The sequence below is a fragment of the Bacillus rossius genome (genome assembly GCF_032445375.1).
Source record: "Bacillus rossius redtenbacheri isolate Brsri chromosome 4 unlocalized genomic scaffold, Brsri_v3 Brsri_v3_scf4_2, whole genome shotgun sequence".
NCBI lineage: Eukaryota > Metazoa > Arthropoda > Insecta > Phasmatodea > Bacillidae > Bacillus > Bacillus rossius.
The window spans coordinates 38,407,279-38,432,260 of record NW_026962011.1 but is presented as its reverse complement, the minus strand read 5'-3'; the positions used below and the strand labels follow the sequence as shown (position 1 = coordinate 38,432,260).

At 36.8% G+C, this 24,982-nt stretch overlaps 2 protein-coding genes and 1 pseudogene across 10 annotated transcripts in view; 2 read left to right on the top strand and 1 right to left on the bottom strand.

The window, feature by feature from the left end:
- The window catches only part of LOC134541762 (sec1 family domain-containing protein 2-like), a 29,983-nt gene extending 20,109 nt beyond the window's left edge, over nt 1–9,874 (top strand). For all 4 annotated transcript variants that reach the window (XM_063385417.1, XM_063385418.1, XM_063385416.1 and 1 more), the window contains exons 10-13: nt 1,882–2,077; nt 4,255–4,363; nt 6,169–6,324; nt 7,547–9,874. In XM_063385417.1, the coding sequence (XP_063241487.1) occupies nt 1,882–2,077; nt 4,255–4,363; nt 6,169–6,324; nt 7,547–7,757 (672 nt within the window). In that variant the 3' untranslated portion in view covers nt 7,758–9,874. The remainder of the gene's footprint in view (nt 1–1,881; nt 2,078–4,254; nt 4,364–6,168; nt 6,325–7,546) is intronic.
- LOC134541763 (DNA repair protein XRCC2) lies at nt 9,454–17,262 on the bottom strand. 6 transcript variants are annotated; one of them, XM_063385423.1, is made up of 3 exons: nt 16,552–16,588; nt 12,863–13,018; nt 9,454–11,379 (listed from the first exon to the last, which is right to left on the bottom strand). In XM_063385423.1, exon 3 carries the CDS (start codon nt 11,361–11,363, stop codon nt 10,542–10,544), a length of 822 nt encoding a protein of 273 aa, XP_063241493.1. In that variant the 5' UTR covers nt 11,364–11,379; nt 12,863–13,018; nt 16,552–16,588; the 3' UTR covers nt 9,454–10,541. The 6 variants fall into 6 exon arrangements, with proteins under 6 accessions (XP_063241493.1, XP_063241494.1, XP_063241495.1 ...); XM_063385424.1 differs by lacking the exon at nt 16,552–16,588 and adding an exon at nt 16,415–16,491; XM_063385425.1 differs by lacking the exons at nt 12,863–13,018; nt 16,552–16,588 and adding an exon at nt 17,199–17,262.
- Nucleotides 17,263–17,763: 501 nt separating this feature from the next.
- Nucleotides 17,764–19,721, top strand: LOC134542104 (piggyBac transposable element-derived protein 3-like; annotated as a pseudogene).
- The last annotated feature ends 5,261 nt before the right edge of the window (nt 19,722–24,982 follow it).

Sequence of the window (24,982 nt, the reverse complement as noted above, 5' to 3'; positions counted from 1 at the left end):
TTTTATTTTACTAGCTGTAGAGGGGGAGGTCTAAAAATAAACAAGAGACCTGCGAGCTTGCGCGCGCACGTGTGTGTGTGTGTGTGTGTGTGTGTGTGTGAAAGAGAGGCCTTGTCAGGGATGTTAGACGTACCAACTTGTTGGTACACATACCATTTTTCAGGGTCTTGTACCATGTACCAAGTATAAATTGTGCTGGTATGCAGAAATACCAACTTTGTACATCGACCATACGCGATGCGCCATGCATTACCAATTAACATTAGGCGTGGACGAATAATTCGAATAGTTGCGTTTTAATAATTCCATCTGTATACGTTTAATAAAACTGCATTTTAAGAGAAATTTTTAAGTGCCAATTTAATTGAAACCATTCATACTAGGTGCTAAAGTTTTTATGGCCATCTTATAATTTCAGAAGCTAGTTCTGTAGAAATTGATCACAGCGCCATGCCGTATTGCCGTCATGGCGTGCGGATTGAATAAAAAATAGGTTACCAACCTTATCATACTTTATTTGTTGACAATTGTGTAACCTTTTATGTTTCCATAGTATATATCGTATTAAAGCAGTTTATATAAATATCATTATATATATATATATAACCTATGAAACAAAATCTACAGGATCTTTGTCAGTGTAAGATCTTGGAGTGTACCAGTTTTTTTTCTTCAGATACCAGCTTTTAGTGACATCTGTACCAGGTTCGTTGAGCCACTGTCTAACATCCCTGGGCCTTGTTGCTTGTGCTTATGTGTGGGGGGCTGGCCAGAAACGTCACCCGTCAACCGGCAGTTAACGACTTCCACTCCTCCCCGCCTCATCTACTCACTTTTTTTTTTTCCGTGTATAGCGCGCATCCTTATTTTTTTCCTTTACTTGAGGGGAAAAAAGGGCGCGCTATACACGAGTATATACGGTAACATCAAACATCCAAACTCTATTAATGATTCCCTTTAGTGCATTCAAGAGATATCATCAAAACCCTATGTGAACAGTTACAGTTCACAATCAGTGAACAAGCACCACTCACCAAAACTCAGCTACCACTAATGATCACCGACAGTGGACTATCGCAGATGGTAAATATGTAGAGTAGCGGTATTTGTGAAAAAAAATGCTAAAAATCCAAAATTACTTTTATTTTATGCTCTTCCACTTCCTCTTTTCATTAAAACCGGCGGAGATAAGAAATCCCAAATACTTTAGGAGATATCGAATTTTTTAATTTTCATCACAATACCTGTGTATTCATGCGGCGATAACCATTGTTTCTTGTTTACGAGTATCTATTATTATTATTTTTTATTGGATAATTTTGTCACGTGACAGTTCCGTGATTGGCCAGTATTCAAATGAACCAATACGTGATTATTTATTCATTTATTGTAGCGCAAGTAATAAGTAAAAAAACAATTACATGAGTTCCTACTGTTCTTCCTTTGTCCCGGTTTGTTTGGTCAGGTCAGTTACATTATAAATACTTCAAAACTAAACAACCATTTTAATTAATTCACATTATTTTTAATGTCCGCTTAATTTGAAAGTATTAATAATGTAACTGACCTGACTTAATTGACCATTTTAATTAATTACGCATTCACGAACACACGGCAAAAAAAAAAAAAATTCGCCGGTCTAATGATTGCACAGGTATAGTATTGCAAAATTAAAAAATTCTATATCTCCTAAAGTATTTGTAATTTCTGATCTCCGCCGGTTTTAATGAAAAGAGGAAATGAAAGAGCATATAATATAAGTAAGTTCAGATTTTGAGCATTTTTTTTTTCGCAAATACCGCTACTATACATATTTACCTCGCCGACAACCCGCCAGCGACCGGCGGTGTCGGCGGCGGCTGAGGGCCGGGCGTGCCACAGGTGACGCAGCTGCTGCGGACGCGTCGCGAGCGGGGCCTGCCCCTGGGGGACCTGCTGGGAGTGCTGGTGCGGGCCTTCTCGCTGGCCGGCAGCGACGCGGTGTTCCCGAGGCCGGCCGTGGCCGAGCTGCGCGCCGCGCTGGAGCGAGCCCTGCGCGAGGACAGGCACCTGTTGCACGGCAGCATCTCCCACCTAGGTGGCGTGCCGAGTGTCTCAACTGTTGTTTGCCCGTGTCAGCAACGCTGAAATTATTAATCTAGGGATCGTCCATTAATCACGTGAGGCTCAAAAAGGGGGGGAGGGAAAAATCACAAAATATCACAAGGGGTGAAGGGGGGGGGGGGGGTGTAGTGAGATATCACGTGTATTTATTTTTTCGCCCAATTTCTACTAAACCAAAAAGCGACGCGTGACCTTGACTCGCCGTAGCCAGGCAACAATATCCCTGCTCGCCACAACATGAACCACCCGGCTCGGCTTGCCAGTCGCCAGTAAGACTGATTTTGGCGCCGAATACATGCGTAAATCACATATAAGCCTTCCCTTTATTATTTTTATGCCAGTGAGAATAAACCTGCAACCTTAATGTGTGTCTGGACATTTTTATCACTGTGGTTAATTTTCCAGAATTAGATCATACCTATATTTAAAGATAATATTCTGAAATTTTTAAAAATATTTTGTACCAAAAAAATACTTGTGATTTAGAGATTGGGGGGGGGGGGGGAGAGTCTATAACCTCACCACAAATCACTAGGGTGGGAGGGGGGGTTAAAAATTTGCAAAAAAAACATCACGTGATTAATGGACGACCCCTTAGGAGAAAAAACAAAACTAAGCAAAATTTGTTTACAGGACAGGTTAGAGTAAAATTTAGTTCCAAAGATCATCGGCCAAGTCTAAATGCTGTGTATTGTATGATTATTAAATTACATAGGAGTCCTGTGCTACATCAGCCTTTGGTGTTCTGTAACCACATGTTGAAATCTCTTTGCGACAGGTGTCATTACTTGTATGCATGTGCCAAGCAGTAAATTGATTCCAGTGCTGGGTTATCGCAGACAGGAAAAATGTGGATATCGGGGAAAACTCAGGGAAATGTAAAAGTGTCTTCAAAACCTTGGAAAAAAACGGGGAAATCGAAAAAATATTAATTGCCAAATTGGAAACACAAGGAGGGGCCCAAATATAACAAGAATTGTAATGTTTTGCATCATGTGCATGTAGCGCCAGTTTACGCCACAGTTTTGGGTTTCAGAAACTATCTCAATAATATACATAAGATCATCTCCATAACTTACTTAAATTCTACCAAAAAATTAAAAAAAAAACTCAATGTTGAATCATTAAAACATGTGGTAGGTACTAAATGAAGCAGTACACCAACTCTGTCTTTTGGCATAAACATGGCATAACCTACACAATGTGTACATTTTTAGATGTAATAACAATAGTAAATGAAAACATGGGATGGGGCTAAACATACACGTTAAACACATTGTAGCATGTCTTCACAGCCTTATTTCTTGGCCTAACCTATAAAATTTATAAAACGTTAAGTGTAAACAAATGAGATGATAAATTAACACTGTTCTTCCATTTTATGCTGACATTTACCAGGAAACCACGTATTTCTCACTATGAAAAACAAAAGTTTTTGAGTTATGTCACGTAATGAAAGAAATATACGTAAACCAGGTATAAATATATGTTTTTACAGCTTTTACTGTAAACAAAGCCATCCTTTCTTTCCCCCCTCCATTTTTTCCAAGTAACCATAGATAGAAGATAGAATACATACAAACACAGCACAAAAAGGAACTTATTGCGTTTGCCTTGAATCCCGAATCATTTTACTTGAATCACAAATCTTTCGAATGCCGGAGATTTAGGTGGGATTCAAGGATTCGGCCGGCACATCCCTAGTTATATTACAGAGTGGCAGCGTTGATTGCATGGCGTTAATAGAAATTATACTTTACAAACTGTGTAAAAGGGAAAGGTCAATTTGACATGTTATGTGCAGTCAAAACATGTTTAAAATTTAAATATGTATTTTTAGTATAATATATTTTTGTTATCTTGCAAAGTTGATTGAAGCAGGTAAAAATGGGAAGACGTTGGGAAATTATCTAGTTTTCTAGAGTAGGAGTGTGGGAACCCTGCAGTGGTCACATATTTACAACATTATAAGTACCGTAAATACATACCATGCAGTCATGTTCACTCAACTAATCTACATGCAATTCTTTTCTTCTAAATTGTGTAGATATGCCAGAATGTACAATAATAAAGTTAATTGTATATTTTGCAGTAAGTACTCTTTAAAAAAATTTGGGTGAAACAATATTTATTTATTTTTGTATGTTTCAGTTAATTGTGATCCTAAACTGAACAGAGACGTAACCAGGAGTTTCGCAGCGCAAATCATAGAAAAATTGAAGTCTGCTGCTAATGCCAGGAAAGATTTCGTAAAATACAGGTACCATATGTTATGCAATTTTAGGGTGTTTGGAATGCATGTTTGTCCAGACACTGAAACTGAATTAGATTATTTGGAATTATTCTATAAATAAAAATCCTCTCTTATATTTTAACTAGGGTAGGATACAGTAGTTACCCAGTCAGAGGTTTTTATTTTTAAAACTTAAAACCCACTCACAAAAACAGATCGGCCTGGGATTGCACACCAAGAAAAACCAGAGTAAACTTAAATGTAAAAACACAAAATTGTTTAGATATGCTTCCCATCTATAATACAAAATTAATTTAAATTCTTGTGTTGATTTAAAATATGCCTTGCATCTTTAGTTAATATATTCCATTAAAATCAATTTCCTTATGCTTATACTTTCTTTCCATCACCAAACAGGAAAAACAAGCATAAATAGAATGTTTTGTTCTTGGATTACCATTCTATATATGTGTGCTGTGTACATTTCTGAAATATAAGCAAGTTGGAAAAGTTTTCTCAATTTGTTTTTTATACATACATATTCACTCATGTTGGTATTCTTGTCTATGCATCAAAATAGCTTCTTTCCTAAATTAAAGTTATCTAAAATTGTGTAGAAGACATGTGCTACTCAGAATGTTACATTGTATTTTTTAAGAATATGTACTATTTACAATTATTCACCTGTTATGGCTTATGTGTGATTGGTTTGAAAATGAGGCATGTCTACATCTCATTTTCAAAACAAGAAAGAATTTCTTATGATAGTAATTGCAGCCACAAAGTTATCCATTATGCCGAACAGACAAACAATTGTGCCGCAGCACGTCAAGATAGGTTGTGTTAGAAGAGTGTGTGTCGTGATGGATGTAGGAAAACATGCTTCATTAAAATGAGTGAAAGTGATTCTGATTTAGAGAAATAAGGAAAAAGAAATTTTGTATTTTGGTAGCCAGGATCAGTAAGATGTAGGCGTAACTTGCTAGTCAAAGTACTGTTTGTATATTCTTTGTTGCTCTGACAAATAATTCACATCAAAATTGATGTAAATATTGTCTCACATACTGGCATGCCCCATGTATGTCATACAGCTCAGTTTAGTATGATATGAAGTGAAATTGTTAAAGATAATAATTAACATGTGACATGTGTGTCAAAAACTTTTTGAAACAGAATTTGGCACCTCTGCATTAAAATGTAGTATTTTACAAATATTACCACTGCCAGTGTTGTGTTTGAGCGGAGTGCAGAGGCCATGCAGTTGCGTGTGTGTGAACCAGCGACTGTAAGAGCCCGTCTACAATAGTCCGAACCTGTGCGTGGTCCGTGTCCTTATCCGAATGTGAGTGACGTCACATTGTCTCACCGAAAACTGCCCTGTCCACAATTGCGATGTCCGATGTCCGAATGTCTTGATTTCTAAAGTTGTCACCAGAGCGCAGTAAATGCGCCAAACCAAATGTTTTTGTTTATTGTTTTGATGCTTTGTAGTTTGAGATTGAACTTATGAAAGTTATGTAAGTTATGTGACTTACAACACCTTCAATTTCCTTAAATAACAAAAACAAACACCACGTTTTCAAACGGGAACCGTAAATTCAAATATCGTGAGTGTTCTGTTCTTTTCCTGTGTCCGAAGTACACAGGTTGGGACAAAAAGTTCAAATTGACAAATGTCTTCGGACCAGGTAGGTTCGGACCTTCGCCCTCTTGACGCATGACGTCAGAGGGTCACGTGGACCAATCAGCGACGAGTTGACCTTCGGACACAGTTTAGGACATTGCTATTGTAGACGGGCCTCAAGTGCGACGGTGTGTGGGCCGCGTGGCAGGAGCCTGCTGCGCAGCGACGGCGGCGGAGAGCCGGGGAAGAGCGCCAGCCTGCTGCAGCAGCTGGTGACAGACCTGCTGGACCCAGACCGGCCCGAGCTGTGCGACCTGGCCTGCAAGTCCGCCGGCCTCAAGGAGCTCCTCAAGACGGGCTTCAGGTGTGCACTGGCGAGTCCTCGCTGTTCGTTCAAGATGCAGTCAGAACAGTGCGTGCCGACTGTTTTACATTAACAGCTAACTTACATACTACACGGAGAAGAGAGTTAAGTCAGGTCGTTGATAGACTAGAACTGCCGGCATACTGATAAGTAGAGACCGGAAAAATTCGCGGATTCGTTTCGTGATAGGCTAAAATTCAAACATGTGTATATTTCTGCTGGTTCTGCTATTAGCCCGCGGTTTAACTAGAGCTCTCCGGGCCAATGAGAGACCGTCGACCAAAGAAGCGTCGAATCACGAGCTACCCGGTGGAGACACTCAAAATTTAGTAACCAACAAACACGCGTGTTTACTTGAGAAATACAGAGGATAATGCAGGCTATCCTAGAGGTCATTGAATCCGCAAATTTTTCCGGTCCCTACTGATAAGGATAAATACGTGTCTGAAAAAATCACACATTGCAAATTTTCAGATCGGAGGGTAGAAACACTGATTAGTTTTGTCCAGGATGTGGTGGCGAAGAGAGATAAACTTGTACAGATCCCGTGGAAAACATCTGGTCGAATGCTTACAACAAAGACCCCTAAAGCCTAACAACATATGACAAAAATTTTGTGGTGCATAATAAACAGTGAACGACAACACGACGGAATACAGGCCCACACTTGCACTCCTAGCAGTGACAGCTCAGGCAGTTATCTCACACTATGAAGGAGAAAAAACTTACCCTCTTTTACCAAGTACACACACACACTTGACAGAAAAAGTGAGGAACATTCTAAGCTGCTACTGTTTTCCTAAGCTTTAGTTAAAACAAGCCATAAATATATAATCCATAAATGTTAGATTAAAAAAATGTAAATATATATATATAATTTAATTTAACATGGTAGAAAAATCAAACATGTTTTAAATATTTGTTGACCTACATCATATTTAACTATATGTTAAACCCACCCCTCTAGAGTTTTTTTCACGCACATTGCAATTACATATTTACATATTCTCTTTGTACAATTTATTAAAATAATTTTTGTTCCAAGGTCCTGATTACTGAATTAAAATAAAGTACATATGACAGAATCCTCAAGTTTCGTACATCTTTATTGTTTGTGCATTGTGCAGATGTACAAGAATCTCTCCCGGGTGTATCCCACAGGACAGGGTAACTGTCGACCCCTAGGAAGCAGGAACGGAGCGCGGTGTTGTTAATGCCGCAGCATGCTGCTGAACCTGCCCCGCCAGCAGCGCCCCACGGACAACCCGCTGGTGCTGGTGTTCGTGGTGGGGGGGATCACGGCGCAGGAGGTGCAGATGGTGCAGGCGGCGGCGCGGGCGGCCGGGCACACGGCGCAGCTGCTGCTGGGCAGCACGAGGCTCGTCAGCCCCGCCGACGTCACGGACATGTACCTGAGCAGCCACGTGTCGTAGGTGTCCGGAGCTTTGGGAGATCTACCTGAGAAAGTGGTGACTGTGCCGGCTGTGCTTCGGTTCAGGTCGTGATCCCCAGTGGCGTAGCCAGGATTTGTGTATGGGGGGGGGGGGGGGGGGGGTGTCCGGGGGTCGTCCCCCGGGAAAATTTGGATTCTGAGGTGTAAAATAGTGCTAAGTTTTCGGTACTTAAATTTAAATATTGTAATGGTAAAAATTTTATTTATTTTAATATGAAATTTGTTTGAGTGATGAACAAGAAATTAATTAAAGATTCGGTGCTAAAGAGGGGTGGGGGGGTGGGGGTTTGAACACCTTAACCCCCCCCCCCCCCCCTCCCTGGCTATGCCCCTGGTCATCCCCGAGGGTATGTCAGAAGTTAGCAGAAATGAGGCGTTGTTGACACACATAAGTACAGTTGAACCCTTTGGTTAGCATTTTTCTGGTCGCAATACTGTTATTTAACTGAAGTACCTGCAGTGTTTGCATAAGAAAATTTCTTAAATGCTGTGTTTTATCGCATAATCTTCACACATTTTTTTATGCTAAAATCAAGTTTGAAAAGTAGGGGTGTGTCTTTTGTATGAGAAAAAGCATTTTTGTTGAGGTTTTTTCTTTCATAAAAATAAAACATGTTGTATAAAAAAGCCTGCCAAACGATTTACATTAAATAGTCGTGAAACAGTCACATTTTGTTAAGCTTAAAACAGAAAAACTAAAAATGTGAACCGGAAGTAAATAAGTGTCCCCATAAGTATCGTTGTGCACACTATCGAAAGAGTGCAGGTTATCAAATGTTTATTCGCATGAGACAGAGTGCACGCATTGCATTCAATCTGTGAGCTATTGATATTCGACTATGTGCGCCCGCACTATACAGGCATCAACATAACAAAAAATAATTAAAAATCAAAATGTTTGACAAGTCTTTAAAAAAAAATTACACACTGGACAACTTCATATTTCTGTTAATTAAATACATTTTTTGTGAGAGGGGAAACGTACATCTTATGGATAAAATGGTGGTACCGAAACATTTGACTGCATTGTGCAGGTACATCTTGAATGAGTTTTGCTGTAATTCTAATTACTGTATTTTCCCAATATAACTAGTATTTTCCAAATATAACTATCATACTGCCTGATAGCAACTCGAAAACAGATTGCTTTAGCACAGGTTTTAGTTCTGTGATATTTGGCAAGGTCATGTTTACTTCTGACATAAACTGCTCGGAATCTAACAGCAGGATGAAAAACATCATGGATTTTTTTTTTTTTTTTTTTTTTTCATTTAAAATGACATTGCAATGATTGTGATAAAACACAGCATCTGGACAAGTATAATAGAATTTTGTTTAGTTGCTCAAAACTTAAAAAAAATATGGAGTCTTAAAATGGTATAAGTGTGTGTACTTTTACATATCGTAACTGCTATCAAGCCTATTAGTCACAGATGTAACAAATCAGCAAATAAATTCAGCAGGATAGGATGTACAACACTTAATCCTACATTCTGATTGTGAATAATATTGATATTGTGCTCAAACAGCAAATGTTATTGAAGTGGCACTCCTTACTAAGTTAATACGTATTTTAGCGATACAATTTCAACAGCAAATCATTACAAATGTAGCAATATGAATTGTGTATTACCGAGATTAAAAACTTTTTAATACAATAAAAGCACTGAAGTTCAGTTCCTGTGTGTATTTTTTATCTTTAAAAATGTGTAACAAGTCATATTGGCACAGATGCACCCTTGCAAATGAATAGAGTTATGCAAAGCTACAGAGAGTCAAAGACAAACCAAAGAAATTTTCTTTGACTCAGGCTTTGGGGAGATAAAAAACTTAAAGATCCCAAAAAAATTTTCTCACAGATTTGCATTAAAGCTGGATTTATGCCGTAATTGTTTGGCTGCAATTTTTCCAAAACAAGAACCACCCAAATGGTAAAAAGGGATGAAACAGGATAAATAAATCTGTTGTGCTTCTTTAGTCATAATAAACTCTATTATCTAGTTTCTGAAAGTGTTGCTATGCATTGGCTACACACGTAAATGTAGGTGACGTATGTTTCCGACACATTAATAAAGTTGTATACAAGTGGGTTTTAAATTTCTGTTCTAAATTTGCCTTACACATGTTACTACGACTTTGTCTCCATGTATCCGAACACTATTTTCACTTCTTGTAAATTGTTTTCTGTAAATTGTAACCTATTGGGTTCCTTGCGGAACCGATGTTACAACATTGTACAATAAACAGGATGTCCCATTACTTGAGCAAGCAGAGAACAGTTGAAAGGCCAATTACTAAGGTTTTTTTTTAATATATATATATTTAAAAGTAATAGACACAGACACTACAAATTTCCATGTTATACTATTTATTCCTTTTTTGTACACAATTCTGAATAACCTTACTATGTATTGAAAACAAAAAATTAACATATACTATATATACTATACTTTTTAATATAATATTTTGGTGCAGGATTAAATTTAAAAAAAAAGTCCTTTAGCTAAAAAATTACAGCAACCTTTTTTATTCAGAACTGATATTAATTGGCCTATAACTGTTCACGGCTTGACAAGTTCTGCGACATCTTACAAACTCCGTATCAGTACTGCACAAAATTATGAATAATGTCACTTTGGCAGCTAATTAGTATGCAACGATGTACCTAAATTTTTTAATTTGTAAAAGTTTAGACACTAAAAGTCTAAAAAAAGTAAAAAAAATTATTTAATTAAAAAAAATGACCTGGAACAGGACACACCCCTTAACAAATCCATCTAAGACCATCACCATCAATCACATATTTCTGCATCTTATTACCTGTGGGGCCTGCAATGTTAGCATAAAACATGTTGCTACTTGTATCTTTTGCATCCATGTTTTGGAGAGAGATTCTGTACGAAACATTTTTCCCCAGTTCCGCTGCACCTTCACTAAACTTGGACTGAAAGTAACTCTGTTTCGTATACATCACTACCACTTTAAACTCTTGGATGCATTTGTGCATGGCCCCTAGGATGTTCTTCAAATACAGATCCATTTTCTTCACACCACCTGCCATGACGTCCTGCCAGTAATACGCAGTCGCACTATCCAGGACTACCAAACTTACGTTTGGATTTGCAGTGAGGATTTTACCCAGGGAGTGAAAGTTCACCAGCATTTGCATGCTGTCGTAACAGTTCAGGACTATCAGATTCTTCAGGGATGCTTTAATTATCGCTTCAATTGTCTTGCTGCTGAGCCTGTTCTTTTTGGAGTCAACGAGCTCGCACTTACGCAGCCACGACTCCATAAGGTTGACCAGCCTGAAGACTTGGAAGTGGTGGTCCGTGTCCACGATTACCGCCCCCACACCAAGCCCCCCGACGATCCAGCTCTCCTCGCGCTTCGGCAAGAGGCACTTAGCGAGGAGCTGGGTCAGGAGCAGAGTCTTCCCCGACGCTGGGTCCCCGCTGATCTCGACGGTGTCATGGTGGCCCGGCCCGCCCGAGAAGACGACGTCCTCCAGGCCGTTCAGTGGGGGGCGAGAGCTCAGCCGGGCCATGAGCTGGAGTCCGGACTCCGCTCTGCAGCTGTACGCCATGTCGCTTCACAGCAGCCTGCGCGCCAGAAACTACTCAATTAGTCCACCATCGCACCCTCAAGTGCGCTTCTGTATTCAAAACATCAAATTGAATTATGATGTCAAAATTAAATGGAAGGAAAATATAATATTGCAACAGGTTTTATTTAGCAACATCTTGTTTGTTCAGTAGGTGAATTAACGAAGACAGTCCTGAACCAGACAATGTTTTTATTAAGTTGCATGTTGATATATATATATGTGTGAGCATATATTTGTTTTACAATCGTAAAATTTCTTAAAAAATGCTTTGTGATAAAAAAGAAAATATTAAGATGAGTTAAAAAACATAGGTATCTATGACTCGCGTAACTGATGCATGTTTACATTTGCCATATTTTAAAATTTTAAATTTAAGCAAATAATTTTGTTAACAGTAAGAGCTAAATCTATATTGTGTGCAGTATAAATGCAGCACATACTGATATGCCTGGACGCAAGGTCACAGCACAATGTCTGCTTGGTTTAAATTTTTACTTGCACATTTTACAAGAACAAAATAACTACTGCTAAAATATTATCAATTCATTTTTAATCATTTATTAAACTTTATTGTAAACAGAACATTTTCTTGTAAAGCACTGTACAGTTTATTAGTTTTTAATCATGATTTCACTTCTTTTTTTAAATTGATCATCACCTAAAACTGCATTTATGAAATATTATTTTAATTACAATAAAAATAATACTGACTGACAAATATTTCTATGTTTACTACTAAATTTCTCAATCTCTCAAACAGAGCAATGGGAAAGGAAATTAGGCATAATAATTTTTTCTAGTTATGAATTTACAAATTTTGCATTATTAATAGAAACATTTCTGCCAATTGCTCAAAGTTGTATTACTTGTACTTTCTTATAAAGTGCAGCACATCATGCTGAATCTGTCTTTTTTTTTAATGTTAATTATAACTTGATCCTTGAGTTCTGGAATAAAAATTCAAATATAACAATTCTATTTGAGGCTATGCCTTTTTTATTGTAAAAATAAAAAACTTTCACCGATGTAAGGTGGGTAACTATGAACTCAAGTATACTTCGTAAGCATGCTTCCTCTCTGGTGGGGAAAATGTGTTCTTACTTAGCTTTCAAAAAGAATTAGTGAGCAAATTAATTCACTAGGGTTCAATGTCCATAGACATAAAAAATTAAAAACAATGAGGTGATGATGGCACTGGACCATGCTAGTACACTATGCAATGTACACTATGTTTTCCAATCAGGTTTGACCCTGTAGGAAATTAAACCCAGATCACCTTGGAAGAAGGCACGTGATCTCACCATTCAAACAAGAATAGGAGAGAGACAAAGCATTCGTCACATGTTACAAATGGCAAACTCGACAAGAACATCTTCCCATGTCTTTCTTTTCGTCACTTAATTACTACAGTAATCATTTTTAACATCCTGAACGACATTCAGATATTCAATTTCATTAGTAAACTGTAAAGTCACAACCTGCACAAGCAAGTCGAAGCTTGGATAAAACTGTGTATCTGAGGCAGCAACTGGTGCGCACACACTCTCACAGTGGTTGGCGTAGATCCCGGGGGCCAGAGAGGCCTGGCCCCGCCTGGAATTAAGAAGCCTTCTCACGGAGAGGCCTTCTTGCAACTGCAAAAGCATGACATTAAAGGGGTTTGATGTCAAAACTAAGTTATATGGAAAGGTGATGTGTCGGTTAGCCCCAATCAAAAACTCTCGCTCCCACCCCCAAAAGGAAATTTCCGCGGGTCTCCCTTGCAAATCCTACAGATTTCAGCCACTGGTGGCTGCACTTGGAGACCATTGCTACTCCATGATTGGCAACTACACAGTACACACACCAACTCAAGCACTGTCTTTCTAAAGGCTATTGGGCAATAGATCTTTGTTGTGCATGTGCTCTCATGTTTATGTCATTGACAGAGTGTACTGTTTTTCCTTACAGCTGCAAACTGAGGTAAAAGCAAGTTACAGATGTGTGATTTGATGAAATGTGGCAGATGCAGATGAATAGTTATAATACAACTGAACAATTCTCAACCTACCCTCATCTATATACATATATAAAAATGGATGTTGGTACGTATGAGATTGATAAACTCCGACACCGTTTGACCGAACGCCATGAAAGTTGGAACATCGAAGTGTTTTTTCATGGAGAAGGTTTTAATGCTATCCATTTTCTATAACTCGCTGCGAGATGGTGCTGCAGCTCCTCAACTTCTGAACTGTTCAACCGATCACAAAGGGTATACAGAAAATCACAGGTCATAGACATACAAACAGTAATTGTGTGTAATTTCTCTGTGTTCACCACACTGTCATATAGCACTACCCATTTTGCTTTAACTCGCGGACATTATATCACCCTGTGTTCTGGCCGAGCAACGCTGGCTACCGCAGCTAGTTTGTTATAATAATGAGAGGTATTCAGTTAGGTATCCTAAAGTGACAATTTAATTAATAATTTAGGTCACTCCCCTCATTTATTTCAATAAATTTAGCACTAAATCAAAAGAACTCAACAAACATAAAAAAAAATGTTGCCCATCTTGAGTTTGACCCTACTAACAAGTTTGTATTGTTAATGCACCCTCATTTGTCTTTTAATTAAAATATACTACAAAATAAAGGTTATTTATTTGTCAGTATGATGGTATTAGTTTGCCTAAGCAGATGTTGTGCAAACTCATGGTTTTCTGGGTTTTGAATATGAATGTTTGAGTACGAGAGTGGGACGTGACAGAGAAGTCCTCCGGCAAGTTTGGCAGCTGTGCTTGAGGCAGCCATTTAGTGAAGTGAGTGTATACCTATGCTCTTTCTCCCATGCAATAAGTAAAGACAATTCTACCATTGTGAACATTCTTTTGGAGTAAATAATAGAAATTTGTTTACAGTATGTATACTCTATGTTTGTAAACGTACTTCATTTTTATGTGTGGTTTAGACGATTCTGTGATCAATGTCAACGATGAAACATTAGAAGAATGTTCTTTAAAGTTAATGTTTCGGCAAGGAAAACAGTTATTAATATAGGTAATGAAGTTCAGTTAACTCTAATATAGGCTATGTAATAATGTTTAATTGACAGTTAACTCTTTTCCAGATCCCCAACACACTCCTGTCTGTCTCTCCCCCTCATTCCTGGTAGCCCCTTGTCACCCTTTACTCTTCTGACATAGCTATACAGATCCGCCCAATTCCCTCCTACTCCTTCATCCATCAGACTTTCCATGTAGGCATCCCTTGCCTCCTTTGTCTTTTTCCCCAGCTGCTTCATCTCTGCTTTTAGCCCTTCCCCTCCTAGCTTCTTGGTCCTAGCATACAGCCTCCTACATCTTTGCTTAATGACCATTAAAACTCTCCCCGATAGCACAGAGGGACACCCCTTCTTCAATTCTTTTTTCTGGCACAAAAGCTCGGTAAATATGTACAGTCGCGGTAGATGCCAAAAAAAATGCTAAAAATCTGAAAATACTTTTATTCTGTGCCCTTTCACTTCCTCTTTTGAAATCAACCGGCGGAGGTAAGAAATTCCAAATACTTTAGGAGATATCAAATTTTTAAATTTCATCATATGTAGAGTCGCGGTAGATGCCAAAAAAAAATGCTAAAAATCTGAAAATACTTTTATTCTGTTCTCTTTCACTTCCTCTTTTCAAATCAACCGGCGGAGGTAAGAAATTCCAAATACTTTAGGAGATATCGAATTTTTTAATTTTCATCACAATACCTGCGTAGTATGCGGCGATCACCATTGTTTCTTGTCATAGATAATAAGGTTTCTTGTTTACGAGTATCATGTTTCTTATTGGACAATTTTGTCACGTGACTGTTCCGTGATTGGCCAGTATTCAAATTAACTAATAGGTGATTATTTATTCCGTGATTGGTCAGTATTCAAATGAACCAATACGTGATTATTTATTCATTTATTGTTCAATACGATGTTTAATTAATCAGTCAACTTCTGCCGTGAACGACTACATCATTTCCTTATTGTGGCAAAGGAAATGTACCTGCCTCCAACTTAGGTGAGTTTTTAACGTTTCTAATTTTAAAGTATTATTTTTTTTATTTGGATATTGTTGCGCAAGTAATAAGTAAAAAAAAATTACGTGAGTTGTTAATGTTCATCATTTGTCCGGGTTTTGTTAGGTCAGGTCAGTTACATTATAAATAATTTAAAACTAAAGAACCATTAAATTAAATTCACATTATTTTTAATGTCCGCTTAGTTTGAAAGTATTTATAATGTAACTGACCTGACCTAATTGACCATTTTATTTATTTCGCATTCACTAACACACGTCAAAATAAAAAATGGCAACGTTCGAAGGGTTAAACGGCCTTGTATTGCTAAATTAAAAAATTTGATATCTCATAAAGTATTTGGAATTTCTTATCTCCGCCAGTTGATTTGAAAAGAGGAAGTGAAAGAGCATAGAATAAAAGTATTTTCGGATTGTTAGCATTTTTTTCCGCATGAATACGCAGGTATTGTGATGAAAATTAAAAAATTCGATATCTCCGAAAGTAGTTGGAATTTCTTATCTCCGCCGGTTGATTTGAAAAGAGGAAGTGAAAGAGCACAGAATAAAAGTGTTTTCGGATTTTTAGCATTTTTTTTTGGCATCTACCGCGACTGTAAATATTTACCCTTTCACCACTTTCTCTCGGCTTTCTTCTCCATCCCGCTATCCCATCCCAATCTCCACCACCGGTATCCTGTGGTCGCTGATCCCCGCCATCACCATACTGCCTACCACCGCCTCCACCGGCCTCACAAGCCCCACGTCCATGCTCCGAGAAATTCGTCTCCATTTCCGTGCCATTGTAGAACGGGCCTTACAATGCATGATTGTCGTCAGTCTTTAGTAAATACCAATTTCTGCTACTACAACTGCTACGACTAGCCAAACCGTAATGAGTAGAGGCTATGAGAAAGTAAAATACACACAAAAACGAACTGTAGATCTAATAATAAAAACAAATTTTAAAAAAATAATAAGTTATAGAACTCACAATATTATCTACTTTAATATGTTGAAACAGAAATGGAAGTAAAATTAATTACTGATTACATGAAAACACACCTTGATGAACATGTTTTATAAACTTGGAAAACTATTTTACAAAAACCATTTGAAATTGCCACCAACCTAGGTTTTCTTACAGAATCAACGACCGAATTTCCCACAACGCCACATCTCAATAAAGATCATAACGGATATCGATATAGATGTTGTAACCTATCGATATATACATTTTTACTGTCGTTTCTTTTTAAGGGTGAGATTAGAAACGAAAGATCCATATTGGAATGCGCAGTTTTTATACCATAACGATATTTTATCACTCAATCTAGAAAATGTTCCCTCGTTAAGGTTTAGATCGCTCACTAAGAGATTTCTAGAAGAATTACTTCAGTTGCTATTTCCAAAAATTAATTACATACCAAATATCAATGACTTAACATCGAAAATATTTTATGCAACAAGTCATCAGAAAATAAAGGTATTTCATTAAATTATATACGATGTTTTAATGAAGTTTAACGTGCAACAGCATGGCCCTCCTTACTTTTAAATTTTGAGATTGCTTCAACCTGAACACACGTCGGTTCTAGATAGTGTAGATGTGTTAAGCAGCAAATACTTCCTGCTGGAACTCGTGTTATGTAATTAGATCTGGCATAAAGTTATTTAAATAAATATGTATCTAATATTAGTGTTAATGTTAAACATTTTCACTGCCCAGTTTTAGTGACTGGTGTATTATACGCAAACTCATGGAGGTAAGTTCTTACCTTCATGCGCAAACAGCACATACGGTTAGGGTTAGCAACATATCGATAGTATAGTGTCGATAACTTAGTGCCGATAAGTTTTACATCTATTTTGTTCCGATAATATCGAATTTAACCGAATTTAAATAACCTCCTCAGACCCAAACACCTTTTAACTAATAACACCTTCTCAGTCTGAATGTACAGAATAGTGTACATATATCTTTGAACAGTTGAAACACACATTTGAAAAATTTCCATGAATTCAGACCAAATGTACACTATACCGTACATGTATTGAGCTAGTCCATTTGTTGATACTGTCTATGGAAAAAAATAAAAAAATATATCAACATTTGTTTGAGTGCTTGCAGCTATAGTGACATCCTTGTAGTTGCACTGTTTCCTTGCTAAACAATATTCTCTCATTCTTTTCAAACTATTACTTGTTGGCTTTGTTTATTTGGTTTATTAGGTATAGGATTTATTAACTAAATAATGCTTATGATCCCAGAAAATATATTTTTGTTATTTGACACAAGTGAAATATGATGTACACTATCATGTACATTCGGTCTTAGCTGCAATTTGTAACATTTGGCACTTAGCAGCCTGTAGGTTATGTTTGTTTATTGTGTACTTGAGACGAGAAGTATATTGTGATTGATTATGGCTCCCAAGAAGTTAACTGCATCACAAATATTAGATTTGATTGAGAGTGGTGATGTGTCTGATATTGAAGGGTTAAGTGGAGAAGATGATACTGTGATTGACGAAACAGCTGTAGTCAATGAAGATAGCGAAGAAGAAGTTATAGAGGATGATGAGAACAATGCAGTATTAGATGTACAGAATGTAGAAGAGGTTGCAGGTGAAGATGTTCATATTAGAGATATGTTGGAGTTGACCACAGCAAAACAAAATATAACATGGCGAAGGGGAATTTTTACCACCCGAGAACCACCAGAATTTCAAACTCAAGTTCCATAACCTGTTTTAGAGCCCTACGAGTACTTCCAAAGGTACATACCACTGGACTTTAATGAGAAGGCAGCCACGTTCACCAATATATATGCGCTTCAAACAGGTGCAACAAAATTCAAGCCTGCGACAGCAGTTGAAGTAGAAATTTTATTTGCACTTCACATAGCCACAAGATGCCTGAACTTCCCTAGGATCCGCATGTACTGGGAGTCTGTGTTAGGTCTGGGATTGTTCCAAGAGAATATGAAGAGGGATCGTTTTTTCCAACTACGAACAAATTTGCATTTTGTAAATAATTTAGAAAAACCAGACGGATGCACTGACTTTTTTTGGAAAGTAAGGCCAATTTTTGATCTTGTTCGAAGTCGTTGTTTACAGCTTCATGTTGAGCGTGAAATTGCTATAGATGAGCAAATGATTCCCTTCACTGGGAAACTTGGTGTGAAGCAATATGTAAAGGGAAAACCTAATCCATGGGGAATTAAAAATTTCGTGCTTTGTGGGACATCTGGTTTAGCATATGACTTTGTGCTGTATCAAGGTAGTACAACTGGATTTGACAATGGCATTCAGAAAAAATTTGGTCTGGGTTTGGCAGTAGTCCTCAAGTTGACGAAGAGATTGGTACAACCAGGACACATCCTCTTTTTTGACAACTGGTTTACTTCCTACAATCTCCTTCAACTTCTAAAATCAAAAAATATTTTCGCAGGTGGAACGACTCGTGAAAATAGATTTGCTAACCCACCATTCACATCAGACAAAAACATGAAAAAGAATCTTAAGAGCTAGTTAGTACTGATCATGACATAGTATTATGTAAATGGTTGGATAATAGAACTGTCACAATGGCTTCCAATTTTTTGGGTATTGGGGCTGAAGATGAAGTGCGCAGGTATGAAAAGGCCACAAAAACCTATATCCCAGTTCGTAGACCTGAAATTGTAAAATATTACAACCAAGTCATGGGTGGAGTGGATCTGTACGACAGATTTGTGAGTTTTTACAGGATCAGTCTTCGTTCGAAGAAGTGGACACTAAGAATGGCATTCCATGCCGTGGACATGGCCATGGTAAATGCTTGGCTGGAATACAAGCGTGACTGCAAGGGAAACAATATCCCGAAAAACAAGATTTTAGATCAGTTGGCCTTTCGCTTTCAAGTAGTTGATAGCCTGCTGAAAGTTGGCAAAACAATAGGCAGGAAAAGGGGACGGCCCTCTTTGGAAGATGTGCCAGAACTGAATGTCAACATTCCACCGGTCAAGAAGGAGAAAGCTCCAAGTGCCAATGTTCAGCTGGACAGTGTTGACCATTTACCCATTCATGACCAGAAGAAAGAGCCTACGAGATGTAAGAACACAAAATGTAATAGTAAATTCAGGTCTCACATCATGTGCCAGAAGTGCAAAGTGCACCTTTGCCTGACTCGCGAAAGGAATTGTTTGCATGACTACCATACACCCAAGTAATGAAGTGTTCAAGATAAAATTGAAAAACTATGATTTCTTCCAAACTGTACGCCAAGTTTTAGTTTACTGAACTCTTGATATGTCTTTCTTCAAGTGATGTGTGTAAAATCTATTTAGCCAACTTTTATTGTAGTTTTATTATGCAATTGCAAATATATATTTGACGTCTATTGTTATTGATAAAAGATTGTGATTGATTTATGCAGTGCAAGTTATACTTGTAGGACTAGCATGCAACACTGTAACAGTGTATTTTTATTGCAATTTATGTGTTGTATTTTCATTCAAATTTATTTCAAACTGTAGGCCATTATGCCTATTACACCTAAGTTAGTTTACTAAACTAACCCAAGACATGCAAATTAGTTTGTAGCACACAACACTAAAACAGTAATATTTTATTCCATTTTGCGTATTGTGAAACAAAATTTGACAGTTTTCATAAAATAACTGCTGAGTCTGATTGTACAGAATAGTGTACATAAAAAAAAATTATGTCCATATAAAAATATATAATGCATCTGGGTACCTTTGTATTATTTATGCGCTTACGAAGGCTAAAACCAAATAATATATTTTTTTAGTTAGGCAGAACATCCTTCAGGTCTCAAGTGTAGCTATTTTTTAATGTACATAATAGTGTACATAGGGTCTGAGGAGGATAAAACAATATTTTTTACGTAAAAGAAATTATTATAAATTGTCTGTAAATCAACTTGGCATAAAAAATAAACTGGCGGACTGAAGGTTTTGAAAAGGGCAAATTATTCATTATACCCTTTTCTACATGTTTGTTGACTCCTTTTATGCTTAACATCTGCTGAAGTCCAAAACAATAACAATCATTAAAATTAAAATAAACACGTCGGAGAATAAACTATCGAAACAAAATAGCGAATGTAGGTACTATTGAATAATTAAAAAAAAACTATGTTGTAATCACTTTTGCTCTGAAGAGCTAAACTTGTATTATGTAATACATTTATATTACTTTATATACCGATGTAGCCTATGCGAACTCAATGTAAAACATATAATAATAATAATAATTGAATATAATTAAAGAATGGGTAAAAGTTTGTATACTATACTAGACTGATACCTATATTGAAAATATCAATATTTTCAGGCAGATATTTTATTATTACCTATCAATATAATTCAAGCAATATATTGAAAGACTGATGAAAAGTTTTGCCATCCCTACACACGGTAGAAAGAGGAGTTTGCACACCTGCTGGCCTTCGCCTTACGTTGTGTGAGCTCTCTGCAGCAACATCTGTCAAGCAGAGCATCATGACTATGACTTCGACTCAACTCCAACATGATCATTATTTAAAACCTTAAAGCTCTATTTGTTTGTATTTCAAACCATCAGCCTCTTTAACCACATAGCATATTTTGGCGTGTATCTGACCAGTGTTGTTAGTGTTAATAATAACCACAGGTAGTCACGAGGCATGGTTTATTAGCAGTAGTTTCATTAATAAAAGTGTGTTAAATCTCCAGCTGAGTTGTTATTCAGTAAAAGGTGGCTTAACATCCGGGGTTAAGCCCGTAGCGCATTGTGATTATAATAAATCCTCTCAGCTTTCGGGGGGAACACATTATTCGCCCTGAGAACCTCTAGCTCTTTGACTGTGAGCTGGTGCACAGCCAGTTATTAATTACATAGACTGGCGCTCAAGTTATTCCTTTCCCTTCAAAACCCAGTTTACCACGAGGAGTAATTAGTTAAATTTTGAAAATTAATCTACAGAAACAGGGCCGCAACTAGATTCTCTGGCACCCAGGGCATAAATGGATTCATGCCCCCCCCCCCCCCCCCCCCTTTTTTGCTTATACCACACTCATAAAGCGGGGGGTCCGGGGGCCCTCCCACGGAAAAATTGTGCTATTTAAGCATTTTCCATACCTACATGTAACAATTTCTGTGCTACTGTATCTTCCATTAATGAACCCACTATGTCCATAAAGTAGTCCGTATAATCACTAGAATTGTTCATTAAATTGTCGTCATAAATGTTTTTTTAAAGATTCAAATTCAACTTGCGAGACCTTTTTGCAGCAAAGATTTTAATGATAAAATCATAGCAAATAGAGGATGCTCTCTTGTGTTCTATGGAAATAATGCTCAAATTCGACAGTCTGTCTTGCCGCATAATATTTCTTAAATAATTTTTTACTATTTTCAATTTGCTGAAACTTTTTTCGCCTGAAGAAACTGTTACAGGAAGAGTAAGAAATATCTTAATGGCTGTGGTCAGCCTTGATGATGGTCCATCATCAAGTCTGTGTTCGTGAATGAGCTTCAAGAGTGTCGTTGCAGATTCTGTTTTCATAGTGTCATCAACTGCCAAGGTGTGATGTTTAAAACTTTCCATTTCTTGAACTATTTCTTCTCCATTGATGTCATCTTTGTATGTTTCAGACAACCATTTGGCTGCAGTCTTCAAATCTTTAACTTCCATTTTGTAGATGTTATTCCCATTTAAAAAGCTAAACTTGTCATTAATTGCTTGAAGAGCCTGAAACCGGGATTTTAAGGCATTCACTATTACATCAATGATCTCTAACAAAGCTATTCTAAACAAATTGTGCTCTGATAAGTTGGAAATTTCATCTTCGCAGCATTCGTCAAACATTTTACCAGTTGTAGTAGGAATTATATTGCAAGCGATTTCAGCGCCCCCACAGCTTTGCGCCCGGGGCGTATGCCCCGCTTGCCCCCCCTTAGTTGCGGCCCTGTACAGAAATATAATGGTCAAAAATGATTGAAACCAAGATGATGTCTTTCAGTTCCTGTCTCTACTCTTTAAAGCCTCTTCAATCTTTCAAATAAATATTGACAGTTAACTACAAATAGCTTTTAAATCATGTCATACTACCTAAGTTTATTACTAGGCTCGGTTTGCTTAACTTTTTCCACTGAACCATATTTTAAAGCATCATTGCTGGATACAAAATTGGAACTTTGATTTTTATGCATTTCCTAATGGTTTAAGAACTGTGAAAGAAAATCACATTAATACTTGCTACACAATAAAATTATGTTCTGTAATTTCTTTTAGGTTTGAGTCACATCATTTACTTTCTCCAGATAAATTAAATTACAATTGATGTTCAGATGTACTTTAAATATTCATTGCAACAGAAACGTCCACTAAGTCTGTTTTTGCTGAACCCTGTTCTTATTAGCTGATTATGTAAAATATTAAACATATTACGTGGAGTAAGAGCCGATGCAAAGTGAATCCTAAAACATTAATTTTTTGTAGTTGACGAGTTCACTAGTATCAACCCATAAGCAAAGAAACTCATGAATGTGTGAAACCACAAACTTAGTAAGTATATAAGAGAAGTTAGTTTATTCATTCTTAATATTTTTCATTGAAACTGCATTTTTTATTTTTGAACTATTTTTCTAACTAGCTGGTTCTGATATATATATATATATATATATATATATATATTAATACCTCTGATTAAAACTATTTTGTATTTAAACTGTTTATTGTGTCTTCAGCATGCAATGAAACCAGTCTCAAAACTTGGTAAAACTAAACTAAATTTTTTGAAGGTTCTTCTTTTAACTTATAAATGCATTTCCAAATACACTTTGTTTCCTTGTATAATAAGTAACTTGCTCACAAAGTTCAGCTGCTCCTTTCATTATGTACCTTACCAATTTTGAGAAATCATACATACCAAGAACATCTTGACACATTTCTCTCTGATTTATGTTAAAAAAAATAATAATAATTATTATATTCTCGTGTTTCCCGAACATTTACTACTTATAAGTGAACATATTTATATTTTGGCTGCAAGACTGAATTTACGAAATATTTGTACAATATTTAACAAGTGAAGTCAGAATATTAAGTTTTTTTTACCACATTATTTAGCAGTTCGCAACTAAGACATTATTTTCTATTAACAGGGCCGTCACGAGAGAGGGAGGCCGTGAGAAGGGGGGGGGGGGGGGGGGGGGCATAATCCCTGGGGCCCTGTTACTTTTCAAGACTTTTTAATGCTTAAATTTATCCTGAAAGCAAGACGAAAATTACAACTCTGGAAACTTTAAGTTATGTGATATGCTCAGATAACATTTAGTCGCGGCCAGGGTAACTCCGTACAAACAAATCTGTCTGGAAGAAAGTTATGATAACAGACTACCAAGGACATTATATATATATTTTTTTTGTACCAAGAGAGATAAATTTTTTTTTATATCTGTAAGATATTTTGTATCATCTTAAATGAGGAGGCAGCTTGGTTATCGCTTGGCGGCAGAATGTTAAAAACCTGATGAGCCAATGACAAATCTGCTTGCAAGACAGCTTCTATTGCAGCCACTAATGCAGGACTAGTTTGGGTTCTTGATTTGTATACCATGTTCATTCAGTTTTAGCGTATTACAGTGGGCGTATACATACATACATACAGTTGGCAAAACATTATCACATTGTGTGTGTCTATACACACACACAAATTGTGTTTTTTTTTTTTTCAATACAGTTGTCTCTAGTACACTTGGAATATTAATTAAAGAAACCTGTAAGAATAAATTCCCAAAATCTTATGTAAGACACAGTGGTGTGTATCGCTGCACATGCAGATAATAAATATGGTAGCTTAAAACTATTTTTATGGTACATACTAAATATTCACAGTCTTAACAGAAGTGATTCAGAAGACAAAAATATCTAAATATACTCTGCAGTCTCTAAAACTATTCTTGCACTGCGCATATTCTGCAAATTCCTGTTTCTGCTGTAGAAAGATCTTTCAGTGTGTTAAGAAGAATAAAGAATTGCTTCAGATCAACAATGGTTCAAAAAAGATTTACTGACCTAGTAACATTTTACATTAAATCGAGACTTGCACGGACATTGTATTTTGACTCTATTATTGAAACGTTCTATGAAATGAAAGTGTGAAAAACTAATTTCAATTAAATATGTTATATTTTAAGTTGTTCAGTATTATGCGAATTGTTAAGTTTTAAAAAAATAGATTTTGTCATATATTTGAAAAGGTAAAATGGGATAAAAATTATGTTTTATTGAGAGAAACATTTTAAAATGTTTCTTAAAATGCAGATAAAAATCACATAGTGTTGTCTTATTTATAGAGCATTATAATCTCTTAAAGGTCTGCCATCTTATAATTTTGTTTTTAAATAGCGAGGGGTTTGAAGAGTTGTCTATTAAGGGGTCGTCCATTAATCACGTGATGTTTTTTTTGCAAATTTTTAACCCCCCCTCCCACCCTAGTGATTTGTGGTGAGGTTTTAGACTTTCCACCCCCCCCCCCCCCCCCATCACTAAATCACGTGTATTTTTT